At 40.6% G+C, this 24827-nt stretch overlaps 3 protein-coding genes across 3 annotated transcripts; all 3 read left to right on the forward strand.

The window, feature by feature from the left end:
* The first annotated feature begins 3425 nt into the window (after positions 1–3425).
* On the forward strand, positions 3426–5795 carry hoxa11a (homeobox A11a). Its single transcript, XM_087785948.1, has 2 exons — positions 3426–4180; positions 5455–5795. Exons 1-2 carry the CDS (start codon positions 3523–3525, stop codon positions 5685–5687), a joined length of 891 nt encoding a protein of 296 aa, XP_087642074.1. The 5' UTR covers positions 3426–3522; the 3' UTR covers positions 5688–5795.
* A 5374-nt stretch (positions 5796–11169) lies between these two features.
* LOC148084512 (homeobox protein Hox-A10a-like) lies at positions 11170–16181 on the forward strand. Its single transcript, XM_087787591.1, has 2 exons — positions 11170–12842; positions 15488–16181. Exons 1-2 carry the CDS (start codon positions 12029–12031, stop codon positions 15760–15762), a joined length of 1089 nt encoding a protein of 362 aa, XP_087643717.1. The 5' UTR covers positions 11170–12028; the 3' UTR covers positions 15763–16181.
* Positions 16182–19013: 2832 nt separating this feature from the next.
* On the forward strand, positions 19014–20316 carry hoxa9a (homeobox A9a). The gene is made up of 2 exons (XM_087787600.1): positions 19014–19675; positions 19774–20316. Exons 1-2 carry the CDS (start codon positions 19180–19182, stop codon positions 20013–20015), a joined length of 738 nt encoding a protein of 245 aa, XP_087643726.1. The 5' UTR covers positions 19014–19179; the 3' UTR covers positions 20016–20316.
* Positions 20317–24827: the final 4511 nt, after the last annotated feature.

A 24827-nucleotide genomic window follows, 5' to 3' on the forward strand; every position in this document is an offset into this window, starting at 1 on the left:
CAATAAAAATGACTCTGATTCTGATTTTCTTACCCCTGTGTTATTAAATGTGACAAACCCACGTGCGTGTAATTTTACACATCGTCTCTATATACGCACAGATCTTTAACAAGTTGTATCGTTGTAACTTTCGGCGCACATTATCCAAGTAAAGTGTTGCAACCCAATGCGTGTCTAAGTGCAAAGGCAATTTAAGGAATTCCATCCGGGGCACAGACGGCCCTTTGCTCTCCGAGACCCTCTCCCTCCCCCGAACTTGAAGTCGACCGTTCACACGAAGCTTTGAATTTGAGGAGAGCAGAGAAAACAAAAGATCCACACAAACAAACAGCTCTTTAATCACACCGGCTCCCAACAGTTTGAGACTAAATAGATGTACCTTGGCAGTTATGAGTCGAAGGTTTCCAGCTGCTGTGACTTTGGATCCGTGTAGGTGGCGACTTCCTAACACGCTTGGTCAGTTTGTGGTGTCTGTCTGGCCCTGGAGGGGGTTGAAGGGGGAGGGGGGGCTCGCAGAATACTATAGCAGCTATAAAAACGCAGGTCTGTGCAGAGAACGCTGTGGGTTTTCCTGCAGCATCCTGTGCTCAATTACCGCGTCAATGCCCCAAAACACCGGTCATAGAACTGGCCTGGATTGCCCAAGAGGTGGAGCGATGCGCGGAAAAAGACACTATAGACGTGTTTTTGTCCCCAACCAGAGGCTCTTTCAGCGCATAGTCTGCGCATGTCTGTGCTTGAGTTTACAAGGGCTTTACTTTCCTGCAGGATATAAGTAGCAGAACCATGTGTTTGGGTGGTAGAGGGGTCCCTGACCAGCCGTGGGGGTCTTAATCCAGGTCTCTCATTCACAGCACATTAGAGTCAGGTTGCATGGCCTCCAAAAAAATCCACTTCCACGGTGGCCTCACAGAAATTAGATTCTGACCGACCGTGTGGGAAACACGTTTTTCTTGACATCACAACCTTTTAATGTGAAACTCTTCCGGAAGTGCAAAGGCGCACACTTACTTTTCTGAAGTGAGTTTAGTCTTTTTAAATCAGTGTGGTGTGCTCAATATCTATTTTACTTCTTAACGCCTCGAACCATTTTATATAAATATATATGTTTTTATAAATATATATACAATATATCATTTCAACACATTAAGACAGATGTGTCAAGTCAAGTTTACCATTATACATAACAGTTTATTTAGTCCAGTCTCTACAACAAGTCCCTGCAAAAACATCTTATTTTAAGTCTACCTAAAGTGAACTTGGTACACACATTTATATTTATTTGTTATATTTACTCAAGTGCGACTCAAATTAAAAATAAATCCAGCGTTTCTCACTAAAACAAAAAAGCAATATATTATTCTAATATTCATGAATGGAACATAAACGTTAGGATTACTTTATCGTATAGGATTCCCTGCCTGTTGTGGTTCGTTGAAAAAGCATTCGCGGCCTCTACCAATAGTTGGACGTGCGTAAAAGTCAAGTTGATATTGTGACTCTGATCTCAAGTGTTTAATATAATTTACTCCATGATCTGATCACATTTTGTGCTCTCAAGTGGACTATTGTGTGAGGACCAATTTCAAGGCGCCAGAGACTTTCCATCATGAGTTCCGCTTTTTAAAAAAACCCTCATATCTTCTGATCTGGTATCAACAACAACGCATCCATCTAATTCAAATGCGTCAATTTAAAATTATGTATAGTAAGTTCTGGACGCTCCAATCGCAGATGAAACACGAGCCGCTACTTTGAACATGACCCTGATAACCAAATGCCTATACTGAGCCAAACGCCGCTTGTAAAACCACAAATGATTTCTTAAACGTGGAGATAAACGGGCCGTGTCTTCCCTCTGATCCAGACCATAGACGCCAGTGGTATAGGAGACATATTTGACGAGGTGGGATTTTTTTGGAGGCGAGGCAAATTTATATTTATTAGATGTAGAATATTTTGAAAACTTGTTATTTTGTAGATGTTATTGATCTGATTCTGGATTCTACCTTTGTTCGAAACTGCACCAGCAAACATGTCTTATATATAGCAAGGCGACGTTCGTCGTCTTGGTGCAAAATCACAATATTGAACCAATCCTTGCTTCCCCGTTACTTAGTTTGTTTATTTGCTATCTGGTGTAGACGTACTTCTTTGCATAGGGGGCAAGTCACTTTATTTTAGTTACTATATCAGGAAAAAAGCAAATACAAATACAAGAATTCTGATTCTATAGTTAACTATTTAGAAATTAAACTGATCAGTTTCAGCAATAGAACGTCTCTGGCTGTGTCGAATAATCGTGTAACACTATTGTTGGCTAAAATTATGAATGAAGTCGAAATCGTGAAAAAACACATTGACTAGAATTGCGTGAAAATTCACGAAAAGTCTTTGCTCTGCGTTTGTCAACAGATGTAACCTGGCCTTCAATATAATTATATATTTTGTTGCATCATATAAATAATATTAAACGCATTACTTTCATGAAACCATCTATTCATCTGCAATGATTCGACTCGTTTTTCTTTAATTTATCTTTATTTCATTTAATAGTTAGTTGTTCTAACTTGATGTATTAAAAGTGATTCATCTTTAAAATATATTTGTATATTTGTTCTTAACGCACGCAGAAGTTAATATAAGAGGTTTATATAGCGCTTCAAATGACTTCTCATAGAAGTGCAGATATTGACGTCGCTCATTACTTAATGCACGCCATTCATGTATCAAGTGCGCGCACGTCCTTCTGTTTTTATTTCCTTAATGTGTCACTCATTTTCTTGATTCCGTTGAATTGTAAACGCCATGTACAGATAGCTTTTTAAGTGATTTGGCTTAAATATTTACTCAAGGCGTGTTTTTACGCTCATGATCATTCTGAATAGTTTAACATTAAAATGTGATCCAACCTTACACAAATATTTTTTAGTTAAGTTTAAATGATGACATTGTAATAATACAATCTCAGTTTAATACACCGGAGATGAAAAATAATGAAACTATTGGTTATTTAGATCAGTATATTAGATTACATTAGACGAATTTAAAAATCGCATTATTATGCTCTGGATGTCGCAACAGCTTAACGAATCATTCCCCTAAATGGAATGTTTATGTGTGTGTCGGTTGGTAGCTGTGTGTGTGTAGATATGTTGTGTTGCTGAAACGAGTCATGAAATGAGGCATTAATCCTGCAAAAAAAGGAAGAAAAAACGATTAAACATGCAAGTAAAGATGAATAAACTTGAACTAATTGGACTCGTCGATTAACTACCAATGTCAAGCGTAGCGCGCGCGCGCACCCCCTCTCAGACACGCGCATGCACGCCGAGGCGCTGTCAATATCTGCCGCCCGGTCACGTGACCGCCTCCTCCGTGCACGCCGTGGAGATGGCTCTCCACGTCAGCTCGCGTCTCTAAATTTGTGCTGAACCTGCTGGAAAGAGGAGCAGGCGCCTCTGAGCCATGTTCACGGCGCCTTCCCAGGAACTGAACCCCGACACCACCCGGTTGTAGAGGATGGATTTTGACGAGCGTGTCCCCGTCGGATCGAACATGTATTTGCCCAGTTGTACTTATTACGTCTCAGCGGGGGCAGATTTCTCGGGTCTTCCCTCGTTCCTGTCCCAAACCCCGTCCACGCGCCCCATGACCTACTCCTACTCGTCCAACCTGCCGCCGCCGGTCAGGGAGGTGACGTTCCGGGAGTACGCGGCGATTGACGCGTCCGGTAAATGGCCGCACCGGGGGAACCTGGCGCAGTGTTACCCCGGCGCCGAGGACATGGTGCACCGGGACTGTCTCTCGGCGCAGTCCGCCGCCGACATGTTTGGTAAAAGCAGCCCGGCGGCCGCGGCGTTCCACCCGCACCACCCGCACCACCACGCCGGTTCCGCCGCCGCCGCCGCCGCCGCCGCCTCCAACTTCTACGGCTCCGTGGGCAGGAACGGCGTCCTGCCGCAAGCCTTCGACCAGTTCTACGAGACCGCGTACGGGAACGCGTCCGAGAACTCGTCCGCCAGCGGGTTCTCGGCGGAGAAGAGCGCGACCCGGCAGTCGAGCAGCTCCGCGCCGGAGGACGCGCCCTCTTGCCGGGACAGCGAGAGCAAGGAGCCCCGGGAGGAGAGCAGCAGCCCCGAGTCCTGTCCCGGGGCCACTGAGGAGAAATCCGGCAGCAGTACGTACTCCAGTCATCACCTCACTTGAGAGAGAAAGTTTGCAATGTAGCGCGCTGCTGTTAACATTTTTATATGCTGTTTTATAAGCATATAAGGTTTATAGAGGGCCCAGAGACCCCCCCACACCCCCAACTAAAACTTTGTTATAAACGGCAGGATCACGTGTTTGGAAATGAAATTGGCCATGGAAGACATGAGCAGTGTTATTATTCTTCTTCGTGACATTTACAAAAATACTCATAAATGCGAGTTAGTGACGAACCGTCAGTCAAAACGCTTGTATGTTTCACTTCTTTTGTTGATATGAGATCATTGTTTATTTCCTGATTCTAATTCACGTCAAACAAAACACTTTCAAGTACATGTGCACGATTATTAAGTTGTGTCAGGATTGTTAGACAAAGGTGTTATGTATTCTTTTGTCTATAAATATATGTTGATTATTATTATTATACAAAGTGTTTGCGTCATTAGAAAACTAAGGCTTCCTTTTGTTTAACCACTAAAATAGCACAAGGTCAAAGTTATGTTTGTGACATGATTTGTTTCTTTTGTTTACTCAAACAATTGTTCACATCGTGATTGATTTGATGGAAAATAAATCTTGATTAAATTAAAAAGGAAATCACTTGCTGGCTTTAAAACATTTGAGCGAAGTTATTTATATGCTATTAAATTCGCGTTCTGTTGTAAATGTTTTTATTTTATTAGTATCTTAAAATATCAATCAAAAATAGTATTTACTTTTTTATCTTTTTGTTATTAATATCCACGAATCAAAACTCCAAACAGGCACTTTTGAGTCTGAGACCTAAAATGTGGTTTATATCAATCGTCTGCATGTATATTTCCAAACAGATACTGTTAATATTCCGTGTGTCTGAAAACTCAAAGGTTATTTCCTAAACTTAATACATCGATGGTAACGTGTTTACTATTTTCTATAAAACCTGCTTGTTTCACGGCTTCTTTGTGTTTATAGTCTGGCGTTTATTGGGTGTTGCCTCTAATTTAAGATGATGCAAATGCGCCTTTTTGGTTTCAAATAATCCAACTACTTATCTATATGCTGAGGGGAGGAAGTGAGCAGCAAATAACAGCGATAGAGGGGAAGGTCAAATCTAGCGTGTGCTTTAATGCAGCGCATTGTAAATTATTCACTTTGAGCATTAAATATGGACAGTACGGTAATTCGTAAATGTATGGCGCAGTATCTTAATGCGCACTGTTTAATATTCAGTGTCTCACTCAGACTCTCATTTTTTTTCTCCAGGTGGACAGAGGACACGCAAGAAAAGATGCCCTTATTCCAAATACCAGATCCGAGAACTTGAACGAGAATTCTTTTTCAGCGTTTACATCAACAAGGAGAAGCGTCTGCAACTGTCCCGGATGCTCAACCTCACCGATCGACAAGTCAAGATCTGGTTCCAGAACCGACGCATGAAGGAGAAGAAACTGAACAGAGACAGATTACAGTATTACACCTCCAACCCTTTACTCTGAGAAGAAGGAGAAGAAGGAGAAGAAGGTGTAGTGGTCTTCACGTTTACATGATCTCAGTGCTGCTCAACGGCACCGACGCGTTCAAGTGGTTCGTTTCAAGTTCGACGAAGAGACAATGGTTTGTTGTGACTCATGACCTAAAAACTTCATTTTCTCTACACACGGAGGAGATCGCGGTCAACCGTCGACCCAGGTGTATTTTGTAATCAAAAGTTATGAGTATTATTGACATTTTTCGCTGTTTCAAAAAAGAAAAAAAGAGGTTGGTAATAATTAAACTTCAATACGAGTATTGGTGTGACCAAATAATGAACGAATGTATTGTGTTTTTTGCGTGCTTATTTATTTTGTAGCCATTTGTTTACCACCGCGTGTATAATGTCAAAAGTCTAATTCCTTATTGAAAAGACTTTGCCACAGATTTTATATTTTGTGTATCATGTGCTGATTTATGTGTGGAGAACGTGTCGGTAGCATCGTTCAACTCCATTTTCAGAATATTCACAGGGTTTTAATTGTCGAATAATAACGTGGAACATTGCGTTTTTTGGAAATCGAACTGATGCGTCAGGGGGAATCCACACGATTGTATTATACAATATTTGAAATAAACAACAATTATGAAAGAATGTATGCGTGTTTTAATACCAACGTTTTAAGATATATGTATTTTGGGAGAGTCGGGATGAAATTAACTGTGCCGTGAGAATGACGGGTTAATTTAATCTTTGAAATTGTAACCAATAGTTAAACCTCATATAACTAGACATTTTAATCATTTTTCAAGGTAAAAACTATGGTTCGAATTCTTTTAAACAATGTTGTTACGGTGTAAAATATGTGTAATAGACAATCCCTTGCTCCTATTGATTATCTGTAAATATATCATTCATATTTAATTGGTATATAGTGTTTAATAAATATTTTCTGTGATGACAAGTCAAGGTTCGACGATAACATTTGAGTGTCATCGTGGATTATAGTACTGGTTCCCCTACAAGTCTGGATTACAAGGATTTTTTTTTAACTCTTAAGAAAACCTATAAACCAGGAAGAGCAATGCAACGACAGGGGACTTATAGAGACACAAAAAACAAACAATAAACAACGGAGCAGTCAAACAAAGACACATAAACCAATACATAAGAAAGATAATCACACATGCCACATGTTGTCCTTTTTTCTAGTCCATATTAATTCATGTGTAACTTGCTTTCGCTCTATTTTGTCAAAAATAGTCTGAATTATAGCAGAAAAATAAACTATATATATATATATAATTAATTAAGACTCCACTAACACTAAGACAACATAAGATTGTTCCATATTGTAAGAGTATCTCACGCATTTTTATTTTTAATTATATATTGAAACCATTATTCTGCGGTGCACCCGACACACCCCACCATCCATGCAGGTTTTATTCATCGCTATGTATTTTCTTCTATTTATTTTTAAATTAAAGGAAAGTCAAGCTTGTTTGATTATTTAGTCAAAATGATCAAATTAGAATAAACTGGATGAACCTGCAAAAACAAATAGCCAATGTGCTAACCATAAACACAACAGAAAATAGGTTTCAGCATAGCGGCAATGTTGACTTTTCAAAAGGAGAATATAAACGTGAGTCATGGCTGTATACTTTCCAGCGCTATATCCCTTTTATTCAATATAATTGTAACAATTTAAATAGACTAAAAAAGTACATGTTGATCAGCTAAAGCGATGCTAGCTCCTGAAAGTCAATGTTGCTAACATGGTGGTTATGCTAACAACAAAGCTAGTCAGGAGTTCAAGATCAGAAATATTGATAAAACGTTCTTTATTTAAAATTCAATCACGACACTACACACACACACATACACTAAACACACACGCCATTGGTTTGGATAGTTTATTTAGGATACATGTTATTTACACAGCACCAGCAGCTGTCTCGTCTGCAAACATGCTAGCAGTGCTAGCAGGCCCGACATGTCGACTGACAGCTGAGCTTCACCCTGATCACGTGATTCATTCTCTGATCACGTGGTTCCGTCCGTGGACGAGTGGAAGAAGAAGGTTCTGTTGTGTCTCTTCACTGATGTGCTCCTCAACCCTGCAGCTTCAGGGTCGCCATGTTTGCTGTTGTTATCGCCGTGTTTATGGCGTCCAGCCTCAGCAGCGCATTGGCGTTCATATATGACAGTCAAAAGGGCCATAAACGCGGGGGGAGAGCGGCTGAAGTTTATGGTCTCCTCTCTCATCGGGCTTTAGTCCGGCCTTGCCTCGCGCATCCTTTACTGCGCGCTGGAATTCCGTCCCTAATTACGGGACATCCTCCCCGTCTCCATGGCAACGCGGCCATAAAAGCCGTCTGAGAGTCTGGAGCGTTTGTGCAAATGGAGTGCGCTGCAATAAACCGTCTGAGACTCCAAGGTTATTAACTGTTACCAGGGAAGCGAGAGCAACGACACAGCTGCTGGAGTTTTTGGGGGAGAAGTGAGCTCTCGGTGGCTCCTTCAACTTCAGTCCAGAGCTCCTGTCCCGGTGATCCACATCAGTGAAGCCTGTGTCAAGGCTGGGGACTGTACGCCGCTGCGCCACCTGGCGGCGCTGTTGGAACCAATGTCACGGCCGTGGATCAGGTGAGTGGACTCGCTTCTGCTGCCTTGCACTGCATTCACCTCTCAGAGTAAATACGCGTGTGGTGTTGACTTTAAATCGGCTAAATCCTGTCAGAACTTCTTCTGAAGAGTTTTAAAATAAAGACAGGCTGGTGTTTGTTGTCAGTGTCTGCTGGTGCACAGAAAACATCCTCAAATCCAGCAACACGTTCAACAAGATACATTAAACAAAGACACAACTATAAGTAAATTCTAGTCACATTAAATAATAAAAAGTAAATTATCAAAGGTAGTAGAAATATGTTGTGACCAATATGAATAGAGCTAAAACCTATGTTATTCTCTAAATTAAAGTCGCAAACTTATGTCAAATACAAAACCAACACATAATTAAAAGTGTTAGTGCAGAGAAAAAGTACAAATACAACTTTAAAGGTACACATCCTAAAAAGTAAATACTGTGAACCCATAACGCAATGTAAATATATTAGTAACTTCAACATGAAACTATGTAAAAGATTATACTATTTTGGAAAAAACGTTCGTCAATTATTATTGAATTTATCAAAAAAACTAAAATCCAAATTCCAGATAATATTTATATCATGTAATAAGAATTTAAAAAACAACAACTTCTGGTCTAATTTTTAAAATACAATACAATTAGAGTTATACAAAACGTGTTTTAAATATAGAATAATGAATGTAACAGTTTAAAAAAATATTGTTAAAATGTATCTCCTAAATTTGGTGAAATAATTAAACGAACAAGTAACACGATTGTCTAATTTATTTATATTATATTAAATATATTTGTATTTTTGCCAAATATATATTAATGTAAATTATAATGTGTTTCTTAGTTTTTAATTCTAAATTCAGTCCGCTTAAGCTTGTGCACAGTGGCTGCCATATATAAATGATCATGTCAAAATATTAAATGCATATTTAGATATGTTGCAGCTCTAAAATAAAAATACAATTGTCATCCTGGTTAATATTTTGTTATTTGTTACCGCAATGTATTGAATGGAGTGTGTTTTTGAACAGGACTTCAAACGCCATGTTGGCTCGACACAATCTTTTCCGTGACTCTTTAAAACAAAGCTTCCACTAGGACACACACTCAGAGTTGAAATCCGTGAAAACGGAAAGTTTAAAACTTGTGGATTCTTCTGCATTCCAGGAGTCTAAAGGAATTCTGTGTGGAGTAACTTTCCGGTGCTCCGGGTCTTCCTGGGGCCCTAATAAGGCTGCACATGTGTGCCAAGCCTTCATGCTGCATGTGCTATTCATTTTGCTGAACTTGAGCTTTTTAATGGTTGAAGTAAAGCACGAGCGGCGTGTACCTGCAGAGATCCGCGCGCCTGTGGAGTGTGTTTCGGATTTAGAAAAGTATTCCATTCATTATATGAAAAATAAAATATACAGTTAAAGGCTTAGCAGTGCAACACCGCAGCGGCGTGAGGAGAATCAATTACCCAATTTGCTTAAGTGTCAGATCAATCCGTCTTCTCGCTCGAACGTGCCTCGGCGCTGAAATCCCGTGTTTGTTTAATTGTGACGAAGCAACAATCCCCCTTTTTCCTTCCGGTTGGAGCGATTGGGTGTCAGAGCTGGACCCTCTTGAAAACAAACGCTTCCGCTGGATGTAATAAAACACCACATTATTGTCCATAACTGCACTCGGGACGAACATGATCCAGTCAAACGGCCTCTCCGGCCGCAGTTATGGGCCTGATCAAAGCGAGCGGCCGGAGCTGTGAAAATGAAGATTTAATAGCTACAATTAATAAGTGTAAGATACCTGAGTGCTGCGACCAACACACCGTCATTAATTAACGTATAGGTTTCCTCATCGGCTCGTATTTCCCGGCAGACCTCTCGCTGTTACTCGGATTATTTCAGGGTAATTTGCTAAACAGGCGCAAATGCAGGAGACTTAAAACTACCACCGCAGAAAATACCTGTGCGCCATATATCACGTCTGTGTGATGTCATAAATATACTTGCAGTCAGCGGAGTTATTGGAAATATTTTTGGAATCAGTCGAGTCACTAAATGTACTGTCAGTGACTTCAAAAAAAAATCTAAATACTTTGGATTTATATATTTTAACTTTTTTTCTTTTACTAAAGCGGGTGGGGGGCGAGCAGCCAGCTGGGCCTGGTAATGGCAAAGCTGGGCCGGATTAACTTGAGCCCGGACACAGCAATAGAGTGCACATGGCCAAGGACACGATGAGATGGAAGGAGAGTTTTATTGTGGCTCTTATTGCCCCAAATTGGAGCGACAAGGGGACTTGTGCGAGCTTTACGCCTCCTTTGGTGTGGGACTCCGGTTCTCCCCACGACCCCCTTGTCTAATGTTGATATGTTGTAGATGTTTGTACTGTTTACTTGATGGTCGATGTTGGTTAAAAGCGGCGGGGAATCTTTTTTTTAAATACTTGTAAACACGGTTCTTTATGTGCGTAATAACGCTGGAATGCGCGGCACAAATTGAACTATTATATTATGAAAATTATAACGTGTTGTGTTGGCTCCATCGTCCGGGAAAATTCAGTGATAGATTTAGATCCAGAATAGTTTTGTAATAAATAAGTTATATGGCCTGTGAAAAATAGTACAATAATAATAACCTAATGTAGTACGATGATAATAATACCAGGGCAAGTAACATCCACACGGCAACAAATACATTTCGAATAAAAAAAACAACGAAATAAATTAATATAAATAAACGTTCAAATATATGTTATAATTGAAAAATTCTGAATACAATATCATCATAGGAAAAACTAACATATAATATAAATGTATATACAAAAATGAATACTATTAAACGAAAAAAGTTTTAATGTTTAAAATACATTAGAACAAATATTACAGAAAACGGCCTTTTATTTAATACATAAACATCTTCCTGGTGTGATTCTTTGTCTAATGCTGATTGTTAAAGTCATCACATGTATTAACGAATTTACGCTAAAGATATGTGAAGATTTTAAGAACATAAGAGCTGCTGAAGTAGTTATTTATAATTCATGAAAGTGCTGAGAAGAACAACAAAGGTCATCCAGCACAATGAAGTTTGTATTTATGTGTTTACTGTATTCCACATTAGTGAGTGCGCATATTCGGACCCCGGCAGCTTCTGGATGTGCCTTATAAAAAACATCTTTCTGTTCATTGACTTGCCAGAGGCGAATTCTTCCTACAGGTAAAAAAATGTTTATTACCTTTAAATCTTTGAGCTTCTACTGCTTTATGGCGAGTTTCAGCAACGCTCTCCTTCGACTCTTAGTAATATAAAATCGTATTTTAGCTGGGTTTATTTGCGCACGGCTCTTCTTTTTTTTCAACCTCAGGAACCTCACGTTCATAGCGCACTTTAGCGGTCAGGTTTAAAGCGAGTTTTAAATAAAAGACGCTAGTTTGGCGCAGATGTTTGCGGAGTGGGGATAATTAAAAACGTATATGGTGCACCAGGCTGGACGTCACCTCTGCACTGGTAACGGTGGTGCATTAATGGAGGTGGACAAATGCTGATTGCAGTTCTGTCCTTTTCCTCTCCTCCATGACAGACATTGGTCTGGCTGTTACGCAGCCTGGAAGTGGGCGGGACTTAGCGTCTTTCATGATTTTTATTGGTCTCCCAGTCCACACGGCGGAGAGGGGGGGGGGGGGGGGGGGGGGTTGCGTCTAATCATATCCAGCATGTTTTGCACAAGAAATGTCAGCCAGAAGGGGCTATCTTCTCCCCTCGCCAAAATACACCAGAATAATGTCATGTTCGGACAGTCCGTCAGGAAATATGTTTTTAGTGGACTCACTGATCAGCGGCCGCACCGAGAGCAATGGAGGTCACTACGCCGGAGTGTGTGTTCCCCACAGCACAGCGAACGAGGTGCCATACGGACTACACAACTATGGATACTTCCCTTCAGGTAAACGGGGCGATATCACCCCGAACATGACCTCCAGCGGCTACATGTCCAGCATGGAGATGTGGATGGACGCGCAGAGGTCATGTCGCCTGGATCAGGAGCAGCCGGTCCAGGTCGCGCCCTGCTCCTTCCCGCAGAACATTAAGGAAGAGAGCACCTACTGCTTGTACGAGCAGTCCAAGTGCCCCAAAGCCTCCACCGCGGAAGATCTGACGTACTCCAGGTTGACAACATCTGCTTTGGGTTCCTGCACAGTCAGCGATGGCGGCGGCGGCTCGGTTCCTGTGCCGGGCTACTTCCGCTTGTCTCAGACGCACGCACACGCTCATAAACTTTACAACAGCAGCGGCCCCGAGCCGAACCCTTCCCATTCTCATTTCGGCCAGCACCACCCCGCAGCCCCGGTCCGCTTCCACACACCGCCGACCTCCAGTCCCGCAGCCCTGGCCCCAGCGCAGGAGGGCGCGGAGAAGCGCGGACCGTCGGCGGAGGCGCACGCCGCCCCGGGCAGCGAGGAGGCGCAGGAGTCCACGGAGGAGGAAGAGGCTTCGTCAGCTGACGAGGAGCACGACAAAGACAGAGCAGCGAAGCCCAGCAAAGGTAAACACCGTCCTCCAGCACAGCTTGTTTTCGTCTCAAAGTCATTTCCACCTTCGTCGTTTAGAGAAGCACTCCAGGTGTTGCACTTGTCCAGGTAGCATCTGGGCCACAGTTCTGTGACAGCTGGTGCGTCAATCCGTATTTGCTCAGTTGGATAATAAAACACACTCGCTTCCAATAAATATATTCTCGTTATAGCGATTAAATAAATGAGAATCTTTACTAAATATTGTATACTTTCAGCCCGTCTGTGCGTAAAACCAGAGTGGCGCCTTTTGTTTTAACCTCTAACACTTTGATTTACCGTTAGACTCTTCCTGCTTTAATCACGGCTTCGTAAGCCTTAAATTGAAATATATGTCACTCAAGGCGGATTGTAGCAAAGCCAGATGCTATCAATTTAGGCTGCAGTCTACCGCGAATGGCGCCATATACTGGCCCCAAAGAGCTCGCTTTGTTTGCTTGGTGAAGCTTTAATATGTAGTGAGGCTCAGGCGTGAGTGACTTCAAGAAAATAGAAATACAATTATTTCGTTAGAAGTTAAGAAGGGATTTCGACTCTGAAATGCAAGGTTTTATTCGAACAATGCGTCAAGGTGGTGCGAGTTTTATCCAGTGATCTGAATCTAAAAATATATTAAGTTACCTCCATGTAAAAACAAAAAAAAATACGGTAGGTATAGATAGATAATCAAGCAATATGAACAGCCATTTTGTGTCATACACTAATTGCCAAAAAAATAACTCTCTAAATTGTCAATTTCAAAACAAATTATTTGTCCTTAAAATCCTTAAAAATATTTTTAATTTCTTTTAATTACAATGATGCGACATCATTTCCATACATGTGATATTAAAGCCATATTCTCTATTAAACTTTACAACAGTGTTGAACAACCAATGGAAAAATAGGCCTCAGTTCCTATCTAGTTGGCTGTTAAACAAGGTGCAGGTTAAGACATTTTGCTCACCTGAACACACCTGTTTGAATAAAATAATTTTAATTAAGGGTTGAGCTGCATACATTTTCTATGCATATTGACACAGACTATTAATATTATTATTTTTATATACAAACATAAATGTTTTTATTTTTTTTATCAAACACTTTTTCACTAACTGTGAGCTAGTCCAAGGTTTTTTAAAGTTACACACAGTGAAAATATACCTTTCATATTTCATATATGAAAGCTAACTGAAGTTTATTTGCTGTTCCTGTTATTGTTGATTTTGAACAAGATAAGAAATATTTACTCGAGTCAGCCTCTGTGTTGCCTCATTGGAACTCCTCCCAAGTTGAATGTTGCCAGTGATGTCATACTGAGCTGCTACTTACATACTTCTAAAGTGTTGTGGAGTAGTTGTTAAACCATCAACTTATATTTCTAACTTCACATTTGATTGAGTGTCAGGAAACACTGAAGCTAACACTGAAACTAAACAATCAGTGTTGACACATATTGACACATTTAAATGTTGTAAATTTTTACAAGGGTTGCATTTTCAACTTGAGTATGATCCCCAGCAAAGACACTGAGTGGTGAACACTGTTGCTGATCAGTTGCATGTGACAAAGTTAGTTTCCTGTTTGGTGTTGCTATGGTTACTGCTCTCAAGTTATACAGCCCTTTATTCACGTCTTGCCCTTGATCTAACACACACGTATGCACACACACACACACACACACACACACACACACACACACACACACACATAAACACACGCACACACACATTATTACTTAAAAAAGTGGTGATCTGAAAAAAACAAACACACATGTACATATATATGTATATATATATATATATATATATATATATATATATATATATATATATATATATATATATATATATATATACAGTCTATACATATTTATATATATTTATTTATAAATTAATACAACAAAATATTATTTAAGAAATATGTTTCATCTCCTTCACTTTCATTATGAACACGTTTAAATTACTCCGAACTCACAGATATATGAATTAATTTGGAACACACACATATATACTCATACACATATACTCACCCATATATACACACACAATCACTATACAATCATACATATACGCACATTTTTCACACACACCTACACTCACTCAAGCAAACACACACATTTACAAACATCATATGCTATACATGGAGACACACACACTCCCACATCTAAATATATTATGTGTGTACACACACACACTCACGTCACATTTTAACACCTATATACAGAAAAACTTGTAGACACACATGCGTGTGTGTACGTATGTGTGTGTGTGCGTACGTGTGTGTGTGTACGTGTGTGAACATGTGTGTGTGTAGGGGGACATATGGCTAATATTTATAGCAATTGTAGTTTTAATGCTTAAATAGAATTTCTTTAAATACCTCATTTTTTGCTCTCAGAATATATTAATCGCTCACACACACACTGGGGCAGGATTGATTTAAATTACTTCTTTTTACATGCACTTATTACCATGAACACACTCTCGCGCCTGCAAACACACAGACACTCACGTATACTCTATCTCACGCACACACACACACACACTCACGCGCGCACACACACACGTGCGCACACACAAACACTAAGATACACATAGACACGTGAGACAGATCTAAATCTCTCCCTCTCTTCCTCCAGGAGATTCAAAAAGCGAGAACACGGTCAACTGGCTGACGGCGAAGAGCGGGCGGAAGAAGCGCTGTCCGTACACCAAACATCAAACACTGGAGCTGGAGAAGGAATTCCTCTTCAACATGTACCTGACTCGAGAGCGCCGCCTGGAGATCAGTAAAAGCGTCCACCTGACGGACAGACAGGTGAAAATCTGGTTCCAGAACCGCAGAATGAAACTCAAGAAAATGACGCGAGAGAACCGGATCCGGGAGCTCACCTCCAACTATGGCTTCTCGTGATGGATCAGACTCACTGTCAAGTCAGGCGCATTCACGTATGAGCACACTGTCCACAACATTTCACGCACTTTTATTTTACCCCCAAACCCTCATGTTGAAGATGAGAATCACCACTCTGGTTTTTCTGATGTTTGTGTTGTGGAACTTGTGGTTAGATGTCGTCAGTGGAGTACAAACAAAAGAAAGGGTTCGTCTTACTTGTTACAGCCATCAAAGATTTAATTTGATCTTTACGTTTGCTTGCCTCAAAACCCACCCAATAAAGTGAGCATTAGATGTTGTGTTTGGATAATGTGAACATGAGTCAACGCTCTTTTACGCACCTTCAAACCCCCCAATCCGAAGGTGTTTCATCTTGTATATTTCTGTGTACATATGAAAGTGTTGTTTTGTGTAATACTGAATAAATTATAGTAAGTGACGGCTGCTTTATACGTGTTTTCTGTGTCGTGCGTGTGAAACAGCTGAAGGACCGCTCCCCAAAGGGCTAATGGGGATCGGAAATAATAAAGATATTAGGCTGTTAGTCGTCTATGGCTGCAGCCGGCTATTGTGGAGTTTTATGACTGGCTGCTATATGAGCTTTCTTCCTCTCCTGTGAGCTGCTTCAGTCGTGGGAGAGTCTTTCAGACGGAGAGGAGGCCAGGATCTCCTCCAAAACGCGAGTCTGGATAACTTGAAAACAGCGTTTAGTTCTGGATACAGGAATTACGCACATGATTACGCAAGGGACTCTCACGGTAAGTGTTCGTATCGTGGCGGATCGCCGCCGCCGCCATGACACCAGCATGTTGCTTCGAATATGTCTGGACACCCATATGTCTTTACCAAAAAGCGGATTGACTGTCGAGTGGTTTAGGTAGTTTCATGTTGTTGGGGTCTGTTTGGAAACTCTGCAACATGACACTGTCTCAATTGCCGCAGTTCTGAACATCGAACGTGCGAAAACGGATGAACGCGTGATGTTTTGGAAGTGATGTTGGACTGACCTATATTTGCTGCTGGGGTCGTTTCTGCCGGTGGGCGGTCGCTCGTGTTTGCCGCAATGTGTGTGTGATCCGAAAAACGTGTCTAAAGCTGCAATTGACGCGCTGGATTTAGGATTAAGAACCTGCGTTTGGGTGTGTGTGTGTGTGTGTTTCTCAGCGGTGACGCAGACCCGCCAGACAAGGCCTCGGTTACGACCACTGCAGTGGAGAGGAAGGGGAAGGTGAATTGCGCAACAGCGACCTCCTTGGGGCGATGGTGCTTCCGCTGCGCAATCAGACAAAAGGAGGGGAAGGGGCTTTATGGCGATATTTAGATCCGCTTGCTGTTATCAGCAGAGCCAAAAGACGTGAATAGCCCCCTGTCTTAAAACAGGCTCGTCACAAAAACACCCCCTGATTTAGGTTTTACAGCCTGAGAGCATGCTGGTGTGTTTCCTGCGCCAAAGGTGTCTGAGTGCACTAATAGAGGCGCACTGGCTTTTGATGTCTGAAGCCAAATAATGCGCAACAACCAGTCAGGTGAAACTAGAGTGCGCATTATCAGTGTCCATCTATTGCCAGGGTCATAAACAAAGAGCTGTGGCCTTGTGAGTTGTGTGTCAGCTGTCGTTGCTTTTGTTTCCATTAAATCTGACAAACGTTTGTCGCACAAAGAAACCCAAGGAGAAAAATCATTCAAAATAACCATCTTAAAATCTCATTTTTACTTAAATAATAAAAAGACAAGAAGAATCCTATTCGGAAATACGATATATATTTTAATATACGAATTTAGAAGTCAAATATTTCCACAAACGAGCCAATTTGTTTTTATACATAATTAATAATACTGTGTTAATCCTATGTTATTCTATATTTTATTTGTTTGGATAAAAATCACACCTCTCTCCATGTACAAAATATAATTATAATATATTTTCTGAAATGATGCGCGCTATTGTTTCGATAAAGCTCCAAAATTCAACACCACTCGTGTGTCATCGCGACCCTTTCCACTGTCATTTGTTCCACACTGTGTCACCTAATTTAGTTTTAAAGTTTTAAACCACAGTCGCAACACGAATGTATTTTTAGCTTCAGGAATGTGCAACTTTATTCCGAGTTATTTTGTTAATGGCGGCGATGATTCCGGCATACGAACAAACTAAAGCGTGAAATAGGTCACACATATCCAACGAAACTCGAGCAGATAAAAGAGATAGCTGCACAAATTTGATAATTCGTTTACGTTTTGACATACTAGAGGAAAATATATATTTTGTTTTTGTGTATTTGGGTACTGGTTTGTCTCTTAAAACACCCGCTATTACGCATTTGTTATATCGATTATAAAATGTTATGTAAACAGTTGATTCATTGACAAATCCCTTTGTTAAAAGCAAATACATATTAAAGTTTGTTTGATCAATGTTTTTTTCTTCTTTATTTTTAACTATTACCGAATTACCATGTGCGCAATTTCACATTTGGAGTAGAAAACGACACGGGATTACATTTTTAAATCCAAAATATATTGCGGGGGTGGTTGTATGTCTCAGGTAAATTCAAAAGCATGTCGGCTCACAAATCAGAGTTGAAATTACTGCTGAAAATGTATAATATAGTGTTTAATATATAACATAGAAAGTTGAACAAACTATTCAGCCGAAAGAACAACAACGTTATTTTTCAACCAGAAACTATGTGCTCAAAAGATAGTCTTTAAAAAAAATTAAACAAATTCTTGGTCGCTACATATATGCTCTCAATGATAAATCAATATGTGTTTATTACAAACAAATAATTTCTTCATCTTATTTTACTTGTTAATAATCTCTCTGTAATGAAAGACAAGCTCGAAAAACAAATGAACGCAGATATCGCAGTGGGAAAACAATTAGGTTAATAAAAGTTTAAAAAAGAAATGATAATTGCTCAATTAAAGCAAGACAGCAACTCCAGGGTTGTATTTATGAATATCAGAAGAATGTTTTGGCCTCAGACGAGTGTGTGATTAAAAGCGTCGGTGTTAAAGGGCTTACGTGTCCCATAAAGCGGCTCATAAAAACATTGGAAATCATCATAAAACAGGTGAAATGGGTTAAAAAAAAAGGGACTGAAACGTGTGAACGAGCAGAAACGGCCGTAAATGCCGTTTTATTGTCATATTTGCTCTCATATTCCGCTCAGATTAAAAACGCGCGTCATTAATGAGCGCCGCGATTGATTTATCCTTTATTGTTCTGCTGCGCGGTCACGTGACTGCGGCGTCCAATGGCGGGCCGGCGTGTCTCCTCGTTACAAGCCCACTGTCGTGGTGTGAGGGGCCAAGTTGCTACTAGATTTCCCAACATTTTGTGAGGCTGGTGTGTGTGTGTTTGTTTGTGCCCTGTGTGTGTGTGTGTTTTTTTTATTCCGCCGCGTACATGTGAGAGTGCCGCTCTTTGCCATGTCGACATCCGGAGCGGTGAGCAGCTACTATGTGGATTCTCTCATTCTGCCGGAAAGCGAGGAGCTCTCGGTGCCGAGGTTCCAGTCCGGGTCCGGGTTCCAGCCTCCGCGGCAACCCCCGTCCATCAACGAGCACAGCGACTGCACATTCCCGTCCAAAGCGCCTGTATTCGGCGCGTCCTGGAGCCACGTCCCGACCCAGTTCCCCACCGTGTACCACCACCACTATGGGCACCCGCAGGGCCCGATCGAGACTGACACCCGCTACCAGTCGTGGATGCTGGAGCCCATGTCCGGCTCGCTGCCTATGGCCGGATTACCCGCGCACTACGGAATCAAACCAGAGGGTTTCAGTGGGAGACCCGATGTCTCACACACCACGCTACTGCTCTCCGACTACGCCAATGTGGCATCGCCCGTGGATAAAGACCCACTATCCGGGGCAGCAGTGGACCTGAACGAGGAGGCGGAGGAAAAACCAGCACTGGATCCGAGTAAGTCCTCGCACATTTGTCGCTTATGGCAGCTCACCGCGGTTGTAAAGCCATGTACTGCGCCGTCACACCCGTGTCGAACCCCCCACTCTTCCCAGATAACCCAGTGTCCAACTGGCTCCACGCGAGCGCCACGAGGAAAAAGCGCTGTCCGTACACCAAGCACCAGATCCTGGAGCTGGAAAAGGAGTTCCTCTTTAACACGTACCTAACCCGGGACCGGCGCTACGAGGTGGCCCGGCTGCTCAACCTGACGGAGAGACAGGTCAAGATCTGGTTCCAGAACCGCAGGATGAAGATGAAGAAGTTTAACAAAGAGGGCGCATCTAAGGACGAGTGACAGTGAGAGCGGGCGCTTTTTTCAGTATCTGTATAACGGGATTATGTGTTTGTATAAAAGCATGTTTGGGCGACTACCAGTTTGACGCGACTACCTTTCTATTGCACACTTTTAACAGTGCCCACGTTTATTTTCAATTAATACCTCCTTAATGTCGTCCTTTGTTTTATGGATGTGTGTGTTTGTAGCTTTATTTGTCGTATGTTCCCAGAGTCACCATAGTTTGTATTAAAAAAAATAATGTTGTTTATTCCCTGTTGGTAGAACTTTGACTGATTCACTGCTCGCATCTTCTGGATAACTCTCCACATAGTTATAATCCACGACACGAGTGACTACCTAGATGTCCATCAACTACCTACAAGAACATATAACCTGTCCCACTTAGAGTATAGCGAAGATAGTCTGGACTGTCAGGGAGATTCTGTTCGTTTACCACATGTACGTGTTTGTTACTAATTTCAGTTAACCCTGTAGGCTGCTTATGGAATACCTCACGGCCCGCTGGTCGAATCCACAAATGTAATTTGTACTTTATTTATTAAATAAAACAAATTATATCTGCAAAAGCGTGAGCGCCTTGTGTGTGTCCGAGTGTGTGTGTGTGTGTGTGTTCCTGTTTGCCTTCTGCAGGAGTCACCTGTTCTTCAACTGTTTATTCCTTTATTGCGAGAGAAAACCAACAAACCGACAGGATGTTAGAAAATGGTTAGAAAGGTTGAAGGGTCTAAACGTCAAATATAGAACCTTGATTGTCTTGAAAATAATAAGACAAGTGACCACACAAAAGATTTACAATATGAAATGCACGTTTTGGATAAACCGGTCAGTTTTTGGTGAAATCCTGCTAAAATAAAGGTTTACGATTATTGCGCTCGAATTGCAGCAGTTGGCCGTTATTTTAAGTTCTGTCAACGTCAAAATAATAGAGAATATTGGTGAATATTACTTTATTTTCAAGCAATAATGCGTTTGAGTTAATGTGAGATTTCTTCTGTTGACATTGTATTCAATATGTAATGTTTCGCCTGGCTCCACATTTTGACTTATATTAGCAAATACATGTGTTGTTTAGTATAATACTAAACAACAACCTCGTTTACACGTGAATTGTACCATTGACGCGCCTCTCCGAAGTGTGTTATTGTGTGTTGTTGGTGTCGAATCTACCAGTATATTTATTACCAGCATCCGTTTAAAATGAGTTGTTTTTGCTAGAATGATAGATCGTCTGTTTCACGAGTTGAGAAAGAACGTCACAGTCTCTCCAACACCGGATTCAATATTGTGTTTTGGAACACTGATCCTTTTGAACGAATTTTTCTGGTGGAAAAAAATCAGATTAAAAAACACAGTTCGCTTTTGTTCACACTTGAATTTGCGAGGAGGCGACAACAACCTGCGGGTTTAATATCAACGAAGTTGTCCACTGACTATAAACTACGCGTCATGAGATGGATACAAGATGAATTATGTAAACTATTATCGACTCGTTGTTGAGGAGCTGTTTCTTGGATCATTACATGGCTTTATTCATTTGTAAATCCCTATATTATATATTTTTGTACGCGTGTGTTGTGCGACTTTCGTTTTCATTTGAATTATTAATAATTGTGTGTATTACTTTTTTGAGAAAGTCATGTGAAAAGTCAAATAACAAACACGCTGTTGAAACGATGCTGAAGTATTTTACATGTTCTATCTTCTAAATTAAACTATATTCATAAACTGACCACTCATTTAAATACATGTATTTTAAATGTTGGTCATAGCTGATAGAGAATATATTTGTATATCCTTACAGGCTTCTTGGCGGCCAAAGTTGATGGCGGATGGCTGTATAGTCATAAAAGACAATTACTGCTATAACTTTTTATGAGGTGCAAAGCACTACGAGGCAAGAGGACACAAAACAAAAAGAGACAGGGAAGGCTTTGACAGCTGAAGCTCGGTTTGAAACAAGCGCTGTGGTCGCTGCTACAGCTCCTTGTTTCTGAGCCGAAAGATCATGAAACAGAATATGACACAAAAAGGAAGAAAAAAAAGGCTTTCAAATCCATGTTGAAGGTGCCTTCAAGTCTCAACTTGTTGGGGGAGATTGAGCTACAATTAGAAGGCTGCAGGGAAGTGCTGTGGCCGGATGATTCTCTTTAAATGAAGATATACACGTCTGACCGGATTGCTGTTGTGACGCGTTCGCGGGACGCAGATGGACCCAAACTTCAAAGCCTTCGCGAGAGACAGTGCAATAAAACGCCTGGTCTGCTATACTGTCTGACATTCCACTTTTAATGGCTTTATGGCCGTCCAGACACAATTAGGCTGTTTCCAGAATGGCACCCATTTGTTTTCTTCTTCTCTTTCTGTGAGACTGCGCTCTTGGACAAAAGGCCGAGCGGAAATGATCCGCTTTTTATTGGACTCTTCCCGACGGGGACGCGCAGGACTCACGGTCACTCTGGAGCTGCTCTTTGTCTCTGTACCTGGGAACCGTCCGCCCTCTGATCCTCGAGGAGAAACCGCAATAAAACCATGTAAGGTTTGTATATTTAACATGTTATTTTACATTAAAACTCTCATGCACAAACGTGGTCATCGAGCTGCGCACTCCACATATTCTTACTCCGTGTTATTTACTCAAAACAAATAAAAGATCAATCCTCTCCATGCAGTACCACAGTCTCACCAGACGGTGGCAATACAGATATTTACCCACTTCCATTGAACATGGCCTGTCGTTACATTTTAGGACTGCGGACATTAATGTTTATAGTGTTCACCAGTAAAACATATATTCTTATATATGAATATAAACATGTCAAAGTTAAGAAGATAGAGGTTGAATACACAAAATAGTCGCACCGAATTGTATTTTACACTTTTCATAGACAATAGTTGGAGTTATTATAGAAATTAGTTATTGATTCGATGTTCTATTATTAGGTGTTTCACTTGTACAAATATACATTTATTTATATCTTTATTTAAATATATCTAATATCGGCTACTATCTTAACAGTATTAAAATAAAAATGACTACTTGTTTATAAAATATTTACGCTATTGTTTTAAACATTAATAGCAGGAAATGTAGGATTCATCATGTAATAAGTTAACCCCAATGGTGAAGAATATATACATTTCATCATAAAAACAATTTACGTTATTATATTCATTATTTTGACATCATTATAATGACTTGGATTAAAATAACAACAACACTTTTTGTAGCACGTTTGTTTGTTTTACTCCGGTGTGAGATCTTGCTTTCGTTCTGGGTTTTACCCCAACTATTGGTCGATACAAGTTTTGAGGCGGTTTAAATAAAATTACTTTTTTTAAATTATTATTTTTATTACTGCGTTATTCTGTTCAACATTAATAACAAGAAAATCATCGAATAATAATGCAAGTGAAATCACACGAATGGCAATTAATTTTAAATTTCTGTTTTTAATTTTCCAAATATAACATCTATCCTAGATGTGGAAACACACACACACACACACACACACACACACACACACACACATACACAGTGTAAACAATTTAAGACCCTATATAGAAATGTAAATCCATCGGTTAAATTATTAAAACTAATAATAGGATTAAACGTCAGGATCATATAAGACAGCTTCGGCGTAATAATAATAATAACAAGTCTCTGTGCTGCATAGCAATAATCAAAGAGTTATTATGTATTGCTATGTATACCATAAATTGACTCGGCACTATTCTAATAAATAATAATATGTTTTAAAACTTTAGGTGAACAGAAAAAATATTGCCATCGTTCAGGCGCTGTGTTTTGGTATTTCTCAGTAGTAGTATCACAATATTTATAAGCATTTTAGCTAGTTATTGATGATAGCCGTTTGATTAAAAATATTTATGTTTCTATGATGTTATTTAAATAACTAACGTAGCTGTGTATAGTATAGTATAGTATAGTATAGTATAGTATAGTATAGTATAGTATAGTATAGTATAGTATAGTATAGTATAGTATGGTATAGTATAAGTATTTTAAATACTATTGTATAGTACAACCACAATGTCAAGTAAAATTGTGAAATAGTGTATAATGTGTTTATGAATGGTACAAAAATGACCAGATACTTCCTGGTCTTTGTTTACGCGTGTATTAATCCACACAGCCCGTACAGAGTCACGTGACTGGCCGCTCTGGTCCAGAGTCAAAATGGTGTAAATCTCGCCTGTATTGCTGTCATATATCACAGTAGCTCATAAAAACGACACTGAGGATTCTCGGCCAACAAATCAGAGAGTGGGAAATATGAGTTCTTATGATGGTCTTCAGGGCCAAGAGGTTCGGCCCCGGACTGCTGCGGTCATCTGTTTGGAGTGGACGGTGCGGTGAGCTCTCGTGGTGCCGAATGCCGGACGAACACAGCGTAGTTTGGCCAGAACCAGAAGCACTTGGACCTCTGACCTCTCGTCTGGACAAACCGGAAGTAGCTTCGGATGACAACATGAGGTATTTCAAAGCATTTTTTTGGGGAGATTCTTCTGTCGCTGCTTCAATTCATTTCGCCGTTGCATGGTGAAGACTCGTAAAACTTTTATTGCACAACTAATGAGTTCTGGAGCCATAAATTCATTTGGCCAGTGTGTGTGTGCGAATAGACTTTTGCCGCTGGGGGTTTACGCCGTGCACTCCTATTACTCTTCTCCCCCTTTGTGGCTGTAAAAGAGCGGCCTGGTGCGTAAATCAGCTGCGGGTCTGATTGCGACTGCGCCACTGAGGAGATGATACTTGGTGGGACTGGTCCGGACACATTTGTTTTGGAT

Source organism: Callionymus lyra, chromosome 3, assembly GCF_982586985.1.
Source record: "Callionymus lyra chromosome 3, fCalLyr1.hap1.1, whole genome shotgun sequence".
Lineage (NCBI taxonomy): Eukaryota > Metazoa > Chordata > Actinopteri > Syngnathiformes > Callionymidae > Callionymus > Callionymus lyra.